This window comes from Cyclopterus lumpus, chromosome 22 (genome assembly GCF_009769545.1).
Source record: "Cyclopterus lumpus isolate fCycLum1 chromosome 22, fCycLum1.pri, whole genome shotgun sequence".
In the NCBI taxonomy this organism is placed as follows: Eukaryota; Metazoa; Chordata; class Actinopteri; order Perciformes; family Cyclopteridae; genus Cyclopterus; species Cyclopterus lumpus.
In genome coordinates this window covers 13221729-13234385 of record NC_046987.1, presented here as the reverse complement: position 1 = coordinate 13234385, position 12657 = coordinate 13221729, and the positions used below count along the sequence as shown (strand labels likewise).

Sequence of the window (12657 nt, the reverse complement as noted above, 5' to 3'; positions counted from 1 at the left end):
GTAATTTAACATGTGCCCTAAGCATTGTGTCAATCGTGAGCCAATGTGGTACGGATCATTTTTCTAGGCTTAGTTGCTTGTAGTTCACCATCAAGACAGACATAAGCATCAAACATTTTATAAGGTCCAGGCATTATTATTATTATTATTATTATTATTATTAAGAGTTGTTCAGTTGATTCAAATTGTGACAGTGAGAGAAATGTAGTTGCTCATCAGTTCATTTTTTTGCCTCCTGTAAAAACAGCAGCTTTATGAAGACACTATTTAAAACAATGACATTAGTCAAGGTCCTTCTTTGTCGTGGTAATTTTTAACACCAGTGAATCAACGTTCCTTCCAAAGACCCACTTTCACATGACTGAAAAAACAGGCATTTACATTGACACATTAAATCACTCAAAATGTGTCTCAATTTGCCCTCAGTAGCCAGGACTCTGATCATTTGCTCATACTTTGTCCCTTTTGCTCGAGCATATCATTTCATAACATTTTTTTTTAAAGGGTTTATTTGTTGCTATGGTATTTGGCTGTTACTTAAAATTCAGATGCAGAGTGAAGTGCTGTTTTCATTTCTGTTTCTGTAACGACGAGACGAGCCTCGTTGGAGAATAGCATGTATAAATGTCAAACACTTGACAATCCTCCCTTCCTCAAACACGCATATATTAAAGTAAAGTAACTGTACTTTACACACACACACACACACACACTTTCAAATATAATTGCATTTATTGCGACTTACTGAATCTCAAAAGTTTTGCAGTCTTTCTAAGTACTTTACTGTACCACAGACACATTATATGGAACAGCAGCATATAGAATGACACAAAGATTAAGACAACACATATTTCATGGCTTTTCATTTACGCTGGATTAAACCCAGTCTCTCTTAGTTTGCTCTTTCCAAACTGTTACATCTGCTTTTTTGTCCCTGTGACATTAAATAGACTTAACATATTCTTTCTTTATCTTTTTAAGATGAGTTCCAAAATTCTTTGGGCTCAAAATATTCTCTTATTTAGCATGCATGCCTAAGTTTATATGAAGGATATGCTATCTAAAGAGCTATGGCACAGAGCTGTTAACAAAAATATATCACAATTAGCATGTGTTCACAAGATGGGACATTTAAGTGTCAGTATTTCTATTATCATTATTATTTAGTCTGCATCTTTTGCTCTTTTTCACTGCCTGTTTTCCAAGAGAGTTTTAATCAGTTTTGTTATTTTTCAGGAGAACCGTCTGAATTTCATGAGTTTTTGGAAAGCTTGTTTGAATTCATCGTTGAATGCGGTGTAGATAACCGGATTGATAAGAGAGTTCAGGTATCCTAGCCAGGTAAATATATCAAAAAGCACTGGATCAAACCAGCACTCTTTACATATGGCCATGACGAGCGTGCCCACAAAGAACGGGAGCCAACAGACGATGAAAGCGCCCAGGATGATGCCCAGTGTCTTGGTTGCTTTCCTCTCCCGAGCCGCACACAGACGTTTCCGCTCCAACACGCTGTCTGCCAGCTTCACTTTCACACTATTCATGAACAGAGGTGATCCTCCCCCTCCAACTCCCCCACCTCCCGCATTGAGGGAGTGTAGGTGTGCTTCCTGGTTGGAGGCAGAAGTAAGAGAACAGAGAGAGGAGGCTGCAGAGGTCTGAATGAGCTGCGCCGTGGTGAATCGTTTTCCCGAGGACGATGGCGTCTTAAAGATGCGGGAGCGGGCGGCAACATAGATCCGTCCGTAGAGGATGATGAGAAGTACTGTGGGAACATAGAAGGCGCCGAAGGTGGAGTATAGGGTGTAAGAGATCTGATCTGTATTCACCATGCACTCTTTCAGCTCCTCGTGGGCTTTGGCCTGACGCCAGAAAAGTGGAGGCATGGAAATCGATATGGAGATCACCCACACCACCCCAACCATGATCGCCGCCCGGCGCATGGTGCGGCGTTTTGAGTACTCCAGCGCATCTGTGATGGCCCAGTAGCGGTCCAACGCGATCACACACAGGTGCAAGATGGAGGCTGTGCAGAAAGTGATGTCAGAAGAAAGCCAGATGTCACAAACAATTTGCCCCAGCGACCAGGTCTTGCTGACAGTGTAGACGATGCTGATTGGCATGACTAAAATAGACACCAGCAGGTCGGTGACGGCGAGGGAGCCGATCAGGAAGTTGGCCGGTGTGTGGAGCTTCCTGGTTAAAAAGATGGTTGCGATGACGAAGGCGTTTGAGAGCACGGTAGCCAGGGTGAGGACAGCCAATAGTGCAGACAAGGAGATCTGGAGGCTGAGCAGCGTGGCCTCGCTCCAGGGTGGAGGTGTAATGGCGTCAGGAATCTCTGTGTAGTTGCTGGTAAAGTTGTCCAGAGAGCTATTATCTAGCTCCATGTCGCCTCTGCGCCTTTTAAACCGTTCTCCCAGGTTTAAACCAGCCTCACCACATCAGTTCAGGCATGGCACTGAGCAGGCTGCACAGTGGCATTGCACTGTTGGTTTTGGCTGTAGAAAATGCAGAAGATTGTTTCATATTCATACCGTAATTTCATATCAACCTTCAGCAAACGTATAATTCCATCCACTAATGCTCCTGTAATTGAAGCTGGCTAATTTGTCCATTTCGCCTCTGCGATATTGATTTGCCTCACTGGTGTAGCTGCAGGAGAGACGAATCCTAATTGGTATTCAGACAGGCTCCTTTTTCTCTCTTCCCAATGCTCTTATCTCAGCTCTAAGTCAGCTGGCAACAGCACCTTCTGACCAAACCTTCTATCAAATGCTTTAATGGTCTCCTCCTTTTCAGTGAATCTAAGCGAGGAGCAGCATGTAGGAAGATGTGGCAACAGATACACAAGGTTTGCTCCCGTTGTTCTCATGTCCATAGGAGGCCTTCTAAATTGAGGTTTGTAGGGATACTCGGCTGCTCTTCGTGTCTTTGATGTTTTTGGAAAGCCGGAACATCACAGTTACATGATGCAGACGAAGGAAACATCTATTCATAATTGTTTCTTATCCTTAGAGTGTTTTTCAGTTATATAGAAGTTTGCTGAAATGTAGCGTTCACAAAGCTTTTTCAGGTTCCCGGTGTAAAAATGTTCAGTTGTAGCGTCCGTACTACATAGCTACGGTTTTGTCATGAAGTCTCCTCTGCAGCATGTTCAACCTAGGGGAGACAAATGAGAATGAGAAATATGAACGAGGATTAGTTATATTCAACTTTACCATCATCCCCTCCCCCATACTGAACACATGCATACACAAACAAACCTCCTACATGACAAAGCCCACACACAAGGGGCGATAAATGCAGATGAACAATCTGTAAACTCAACCTCAACCTGTTAATGGAGCATTTTGACTTGACACACGGACTTAACACCCACATCTCCAGACGTTCTGTTGATTTATAGAACATTTTGTAGGACTGAAATCTCCAGGTTAGGTCAATTCAAAACCCGTTTGCGTTGCTATGCACACTAGACTAATCACAGCAGCGGTGCTTTACGAAGGTCTCCAATGTACATCAATTCTAAACATAGAAGAAATTAATACGAATAATATTATTTCAAATTATGGTGGGATAAATTTGTGTTTTCTGCCATAGCAACTGCTTTTCCTAATGTAATAGTCCACAGTACAATTATGGGACGTTCTGGTTGGCTAGTGGTTTTGGATGCTGACCATGTAATTGCAACAGCATTGGCTCATCATTTTCTGTCTCTTCTGTCACTAAAATAAATTAAAAAAACACTGGAAGAAAAATGCACAATTGGTTCTCATCTTTCCATCTCTGTCTGATTCCCTCTGGATTTCATTTGGATTGACTGCAAATATATAACATAGTAAGCATATTATAGTAACAGACAAAATCATTTCCTTTTATTTTCATCAAAACATTTTATGATGTACATTTTTGTCGAAACTACACACAAAGCTCATTAAACGTTTTCCTCTCATGTAGATGGACACAGATAGACTTTTGGACTCATAAACTGAACTTACTTCACATTTGCTGTTATTGGTACAAAGAGACGCTGGCTATGTTTTGCCTCCCGGTAACAGATCACGATCACAGGATGGGGAGCGGACTCACTTTGAAGTACAATGAAAGAGATACAGTAAAAACTGAACTGGGGTATTGTGTCCCAGTGGGGATGCGCACTGTTAATCACCACAGAAGGCATTTTCTCCCTCCAGCTTTCCATCTATACGTTAATTCATTATTTCAGAGCTACAGCATGGATACGGACCACATACGTTTCATAAGAAATAGTACAACATATATATGTATATATTAAGTGACACATTTACCCGCCAAATCTTCCACGCCTTACAAAAGCCAAAGTGACTTCTTTCAAGAGGTGGATTTTGTACAATTAAAACAGGAATGGATTAAGGAGAAAAACATACACAATTTGATTATTGGATTAACATTTGTATGGATGTTAATTATTTTCTCAAGACTATTTTGTGGTTCACACATCGACAAGCTACGAAGTGATGTTATATTAAGGAACAAAGCTGCCAAAACCAGCAATAGTATTCGCCACAGTAATTACAAATGTTTGCTCTGTCGCGGTCCACACAACCTTCTGCCGGCACGTTAAGAGTGTCAAGCCTGATTTCTGAGTGCATGTTTGTTCCTGATACAACTCTGCAAATCACCTCCATTAACTAAGTGTTGATTGGCAGCTGGGCTCTGGAGGGGGATTATTGTGCCTCGGCTGTGACAATAAATATGCTTATTAAATAGTAGATGAGAACAGCCTCCGTTTAGCAGATTCATTTCCAGACTCTCGGGTGGGCATGAACATTTTTATAAACCAAACTTAGTTCGGAGCCTTTTGTTCTTCATGTGCAATGTTTGCTCTTTGAGACGATGATTCTTCCATTCACTGATTTAAATTACTTAAAATAAATACTTTTACTGCGGAAATTAATGAGTGTGGGCTGATGCTACCCACCCAGACAAACACATGCTCAACATTGCAAAACAATCATAGCTCTTTATCGCTGTATTCTAAACCATGAGCATCAGTCCTGCACTCTGTCAATGTGTCCGATCACCAGGTCAAATTCCTTGTTCTCCTCATGCACAACAATTGAAACACAAAGGAGGTTGTCATCGAGGATCAAGTCCCTTCAAGCTCTGTACATTGAAAGAGCAGTTAACTTGTGTTTACAGTTTGTTATTTGCATTGTATATGGTTATTATTGGTAACCATTGATGATTAGGTTGAGGTTTCCAAATACAGATAAATTCCTGAAAAATACCACTCATCATCATCACTCTGTTTTTCATTCTGTACACATGACATCTATTGCTTCTGTCCATCCGGGGAGAGGGATCTTCCTCTGTTGCTCTCCTGAAGGTTTCTTCCCTTTTTTCCCCATGAAAGGTTTTTTTTCTATTATTTGGGAGTTTTTCCTGATCCGATGTGAGGTCCTGGGACAGGGATGTCGTATGTGTACAGATTGGTAAAGCCCTCTGAGGCAAATTGTAATTTGTGAAATTGGGCTATACAAAATAAACTGAATTGAATTGAATCGAAATTGTATCCCCGAGTCATTTTCTTTGTATCCCATTGTGACTTGTTTTTAAGAGCCAAAACCCAAATTCCGTCCACATATCTCAGTCTACCATCAAAATAAAACTATATGTAAACAAATCCATAGTGAGAGTGCGATGGCGACACACAAGAAGGCAATACGTTATGCTAAATTCAGAGCATATATATTCGTTGTTTTTCTTCTCCATGAAACCTACATGGTATCTTTTGTGCTGCTCTTTCCTGAACACCAGATAGAAGTTAAAGTATAGAACCCCTGCTCCAATTTAGTGTTGCACTTAAATAAAGTCAGGGGAACTTTTTTACACATTTAGAAAGGAATAGTCAACAGCAAAACAGTACAGGCCTAAATGTCCTGACCATAAGCTCCTCGTATAAATTTGAAGCCATAAGGGAGTTGACCCTGGTGACATCACAATGGCAGCATCTATGTTATTTCCTCAGACATTATAAAACCCTCCAGCTCTCCAGAAAGACATTACACAACTGTTTTCACAGGCTGTATTGTACACACATAGTCTGTTTATAATACCTGGACATTGTCGCCATGACAACACCAATTTGTTTGTTGAAAACACACCGTGAAAGGTTCAAAGTTGGAAAACGGAAACACTTCATGCGTAAAATCTGTGGAGTGCCCCGTTAAAAAATGTAAAGTTATATTGTGTTTTGCGTGTGTTGTAGATTCCAAGAAAAAAACATCAAGTGCAGATGAAGCATTACACAGCATGACAAACTTCCAGTCTCACTGCATTGCATCAGTGGAGAAGAGATAAGTTGAGTCACAGTGTTGTCGCAGCACAGTGAGCTATTATTCATTAAGTTTTCTCTACAGTAGCACGTTTGATAGATGGCTGAATAGCTTATCTGTTTACACATCAAATAAGTCAATGATACGGGCTTATCTCCCAAGGGTCTGGCTTACAGCACAATGAGATAATGAGGTTCATAATGAATGGATGGGAGGAAAAAGATTTTCAATCAAGAACAGGCCTCGTCTAAATTGGGTTCTACATCTGGCTTGAAGATCTCATACAGGGAGACATCTCTGAGCCCAATTGGGTGAGATCTAACGTCATTCAAGAGTATTTTTAAAGGTTATAATGACGTAAAATCACAATAATAACAAACACAAAAATGTAAAACTTGTCGGTGTAGGTCTGACGAAGTGCAGAACTGGAGTCATGTACATTATCACTGCCCAGTTGGCTTCATGCATCACACATCCATTTACTACATTCATTCCTTTAAGGTTTAAGGCCCAATCCAAGCAGATGCTTGAGCGTGTGTGGCAGCCTGTCTGTTGGTCTGGGAGATACAGTGGTACCCTCTGAATCAGCAGGCCTGCAAACACCGCATGGCCCCACGGAGATAGGCTAATTTAATTAGCTCTACTCCTCTGTCGGCTAATGTCTGGTGTTTACTCCAACATGCACTAAACGGTAGGTGAGCAAGGATGTGCGCTGTGTGTGTGTGTGTGTGTGTGTGTGTGTATGTGTGTGTGTGTGTGTGTGTGTGTGTGTGTGTGTGTGGTGTGTGTGTGTGTGTGTGTGTGTGTGTGTGAGTGGTGGGTGGAGGAAGTTGACATAGATAAGGAGGTGGGATTGATGATGGAGTTTAATGGTAGAATGCTGAGAGCGAAGGACTCATGGGAGCAGACTATTGAAGCTCTCTCTTCTCTCTTATGTGAACCATTTTTTTGTCAAATCAGCTTCTTTTAACTGAAAAATGATGGGTTTTTTTTTACAGTTTTGGACCATTGTCTTGAGCTACAGAGACATTTTAAATGTAATACACACTTGCAGTTACATGGGATCAGAATTATTTGATGGATTTGCTGGTTTGTTTTTAGGTCTGTTGTATTGTTGCCACATTGACCATATCCCTTGCAAAATAGATTTAAAAGCTCAATGGGCTTATCCTGGATAAATAAAGATTAAATAAAATAAAAAAATGTCTATCATTTTGAGCTGAAGGTTCCTCACAAAGTGACAGGCATAATAAGAGCCTGTTGAATTCTGTAAATGATAAGGAAAGGTGCTTCAATATTTCCTTGTTTTATTGTATCTCCTTCAGCATAGGGAACACGGCATCCTTTATGAAAGGAGATCATTCTGTTCCATAATTCCTTATGGCAACAACATTTAAAGCGACACACCATCTGCAGTAACTGTCTAATTCTGCACTGTGAGTGGATTGAAAATATCCTTCTTAGGATGCTGTTGTTTGTATTAGCAAAATAATAATAAATAAATAATAAATAATTGATTACCATGCAGTTTGCTGAGAACAATGCAGATACTGAATTATATAGCTGAGCTGCATCATCTGTGGGAAAATGAAACGATAAAATATAGATTAGTAGGAATATTTAAACAGTCAACATGACTTCAGAAGTGATATCTATCAAAGTGCAGCCTAAAGTGCATACAATAAAAAACAAAATAAAATAAAAAACAACAGCAATTCCAGTATGCTGTGCAGAATAACAAACACATTTCTTGAATGGCTAGAATGCATGAATTGCAACATGCTGGCATGTCGCAATAAAATTCAGAAAGCAAATGTAATCACATTATTTCTCGAGGGCTTTAAGGGTTTATTTTATTTCTGTTGTTTGCAACTGCCTTGGAGCGTGGACAGGAGGTGTTTTATTAAAACTGTGGGGGGTTCACATGTGCACAAGCTTTCATATGTACATATACACATGCCTGCACAATCTGCATCACCCTCCAGCAATCCCCCTTCACACACACACACACACACACACACACACACACACACACACACGCACTGACATAAATGTAAGCATAGACAAACGTAAAATACCACACAATTAATCCTCACAGGAAATTGGCAATGAAGGAGCTTCACAGGTTTATGTTGATTTATGGTGACTGATTCTTATGCTGGCAAATTAATTTGCAGAGAAGGTGTGAAGTATCTTAAGTTCAGCCAGCGACACAGTGACAGCAGTTCGCTCAAACCTCTGGGTACAAACCTAAGGACTCATTATAGAGGCTCGGCAGAATAATCTCAGATCTTCTGTAAACCGAGAGAACGAGAACAAATTGTTGAAATCGAGCCTATTAGTTTAGAAATTACAATTTATTTCCCCCTTTAATAACAGCAAAAGCAACTTTCACATCTTTTCTGCATAGAATAATTTGTATTGACACATTTAGACCTCCTACTACACAGGCAACCTTTCCACCAGTGTTTTTTATTTATTTACACCACAGTAACACACTCCTCACTCTGTTTAGGACACTGAGAAAGTGAAACATTTCAGTGCAAATCAAGGACACCTGAGAGGCCCTTCTTTGAGAGTGGGCCTGGGATGAGCTGATGCTGAGCTCATCTGTCACAGCTGGCTGTGGTGTGTGTGTGTCGTGTGTGTGGTGTGGTGTGTGTGTGTGTGTGGTGTGTGTGTGTGTGTGTGTGTGTGTGTGTGTGTGTGTGTGTGTGTGTATGTGTGTTGAGTGTGTGTGTGTGTGTGGTGTGTTAGGACAAATGAGGATCTGGTTTAAATCTGGGAAGATGATGAAAGAGCTGGTGATGAGAACATTGTTAGTGCAAAGTATGTTTTAACAAAACAAAAGATACATTTTAGGTATCCCTCCTGAAACGCAATGATCTTGTGCAGGATCAGAGGAGTTGACACAGAATCAAAAATCCTTTGTGAGAGCTTGCAATTGTTTAAATCTCTGCACACTTTTTTTGCTAAATTACTCCAGTACTTTAACATTTTTGTCATTTTCTCCATAAAGTAATTCAATTTCCATACAATAAAATCCAGCACAAATAAAATCCAACCTTTACCCTCAGCATACCAAATTCCTTCCATTAAGGCCTGGAAACTTTGTTCAAGTCTTGTCTCAGCAAACCATTTTCAATCCATTTAAATTCAATAAATAACAATCTAACCGTATAACAAGCGTAAGCAGGCTGTAAGTAATACGACTTACAAAGTAAAACTATGCACAAAAACTGTTTATTTGTAATCTCCCAGAATTTCATTTCTACCTAAGTGTTAATATTTCCAAATGTTCCTACTGACTTGCATTTTTAAAGAGTGTTAGTTAGTGACACAATGACATAAAACAGATGTGAACTGCATTGTACGTTTTCATTAAAGTTGTTGCAGACTGTTTAATGCTTTCTCGTGCCAGAGCCTCCCACATTAATCCTGTTTACATGAGATAATTAAGTTGAAATCAGGGGCATTTGACCCCAAATACACCACTTCAAGTAGTTAGTCACAAACATGTACATGTTGGTCATAACTTTTGGGGAAATCTATTGAGAATATAGTTGCAGCTCTTTCAAGACATACTTTTCTTTTAATATCATCAACCTGCCAGCTTCTTCCGATGAAAAGTAGCCTGCATGGCTAAATTTGTCACATTTTACATGAGCATGTTAATTAATGTAAATTGTCCTTTCTTAAATAAAATAATCTTTGACATAAACAGAGCAAAGACTGCTGAGAAAAGCTTTCAGAGAGGTTGAGCAAATGCACGGGTCTGAATTGAACACTAGCTATCAATGAATGTATGCAGTGACTGTGAATCCCTTAAATGAGTATAATAATAATAATAATGCATTTAATTTATATAGCGCTTTTCATAATACTCAAAGACACTTCACATAATTAAAACATCCTAAAAGCTAAAAATAAATAAATAAGAATATCTAAAATACAGGTAAAACAAATAAAACAAATAAATAGGAACTTTTGAGTCGCTCGGACCCTGATAAGAAAGAAAACAAAAACAAACAATCACACATTAAAAGCAGTTCTGAACAGGTGGGTTTTGATTTGCGATTTGAATAAGGAAAGATCAGTGCAGTCTCGGATGAGTTTGGGGAGAGAGTTCCAGAGGGAGGGGGCAGATATGGAGAAGGCTCTGTCACCCCACGTCCGGTGCTTGGTCCTATGTGGGATGGACAGGAGAGTAGTATCTACTAAGTGTGAACTAATCACATTAAATCAAAATGACTTGATAATGCATGATACATCCGGCATTAAATCAGCATGAGTCATGCATTAGATCGGTATTTTTAATTTTATTTGGCCCTTTATTATAAAGTGTTACCTACTCAAGTGTAAAAATTTAGTTTTGTGGATATTACTGCTGAGCCAAAAATACACATATTCACATACAGGAGAATTACATGAAACAAAATAATCCCAATTGTGCAGTCCCTGTCGGTTTCTTTCTTTGTCCTGCTGTTTAAAAAGACAAAACTATTCAGGTAGTTTGTCCCAAAGGCTAAATATAATAAATAAATGGAGTCACGCAATATCTCTATGGCTCCATTGTTTGAACAACTAGATCAAAATAATTACATTTGATGAGTGAAAAAGCTCGGCAGTTGGATTTCATGTTTATGTTTATCTTCAATGTTTGAGTGTGTGTATGAGTTATGAAAGTGGTGACGGTGCAACAGAGGTTGAGAAACATTGATCCATCCAGGAAACAGCAGATGTTTGACTAGAGCGCTGAAGAACACATCATAAAGCCAAAGAGGTTTAGTTTTCCCAGAATGACAGAAAGTGAAGATGGAAAGTTTAAGGACGAAATGAATACTGAAGAGGGGGAAATAAGCAACAACAACCAGAGTTAAATATAAAAGCCGTCACATATGTTGCCTAATAGCAGTGGGATCAATTTCATTAGAAAGAAAATCATGTCGAGAGTTTTTTTTCCGGAAGCACAGCACAGTTATGATGGCAGCTTGATTCTATTGTGAGACCCAGAAACCAAGCAATCCTGGAAAAATCTCCATGTGAGCACGATATAAAGTAGAATAAAAAAGATGTCAGCACTTTAGTTTAACACAGCCCCTTTTTTTTTTTACAGGGAGGCACGTTTTTGTAACAGGAGGCGTTGATATTGTACTTTAGTGGTGAAAATTCCACTCAAGTTTGCAGGTAATCACATTCCCAAAAAACAGCAGACACATATGCAGAAGAATGTTTTCATTTTCTCTTTCTTACTCTACAGTATGTTTGTGCTATGGAACTTTTGTTAACACTTACATTTTTCTGTAAATTAATTTTACAAATGAATAAAATAATTAATCCGTGAGAAAATACCTTTTCCTCAAAACATAATCAACAAGGAAGTTTCGTGATATGGGAATGTAAGTTTTAGGACACCAGGCTGAAAGATACTACAAACCAAAGAGAGCATGTTTCCAGGGATTTTTTTTATCGTCTCTAGATTTAGAAGAAAATGTTACTCATCTGATCTTTAAAAGTTAAAGGCAGGGCTTTTACATGAGTGTCAGGGATATTGCAGTGCAAGAAAGCATTATGATTTACATGGCCGAGGGTTAGCATGTACACCGAAATTGGACCACAAACCCTGCAGCACTGTGCATGTTGTGAGGGTAATGAGCTGCAGCGGTGAGAGATTGTTCATGAGCAACAGCAGCAGATGATCCAGTTTCGAGTGATCTCAGCAGAGACGTGCACACGTGGGTTGATTTGATCTTGTGCAGCTTGTGAACAATCGTATCACCCCGCTGTATGGTTTGTGCCAAGGACACACACTTCTGTTTTTTGTGCACCGTAAACATGGCGGTTATAACTCCGTTAAATTGGAATATTGTTCAGGGATTAACATTTAACAGTAAGCCAGCATTTACTTACGTCAGAAGGTAATTCAATATATATGCAAAGCGCTCAAGCGAGAATTTAATTACTTTGAAATGTTGATTAAAGCAAAATCAGTTGGATAATAAGTATTCTTGTTTTCTGTGTCATGGATATTACAGACACTGTTATACATACAGAGATTAATTATTGTTTCGTAAAGAGTGCAGGTGACTGTAAATTAAATGTTTGTATGTACTGTAACAACACTGAAATTGCATCTATTGTTTTTCTTCATTGTGATTTATCATGCATTTCTTTGCCTCATTCAAAGCTCTTTGAAATACTTTTATGTTTGAAATGTGCAAAAACAAATAAGCTTCTTTCTGGTGTGAGAATAGTTTGAGATCAATCAAAAAACTACTGGGTTGATGGTTTAGTTGATTTTTATTAAAAAAGGGAAATATATTGCTGTTATAATAAT

General features: G+C 39.1%; 1 protein-coding gene across 1 annotated transcript; it reads right to left on the bottom strand.

Moving 5' to 3' along the window:
- Window positions 1-1232: 1232 nt before the first annotated feature.
- htr1d (5-hydroxytryptamine (serotonin) receptor 1D, G protein-coupled) lies at window positions 1233-2390 on the bottom strand. The gene has a single exon (XM_034525172.1). It carries the CDS (start codon window positions 2388-2390, stop codon window positions 1233-1235), a length of 1158 nt encoding a protein of 385 aa, XP_034381063.1.
- Between the last annotated feature and the right edge of the window lie 10267 nt (window positions 2391-12657).

What these genes read in the sequence shown, in the direction of transcription:
- htr1d (XM_034525172.1), bottom strand. Translation starts at nt 2,390, where the DNA reads ATGGAGCTAGATAATAGCTCTCTGGACAACTTTACCAGCAACTACACA.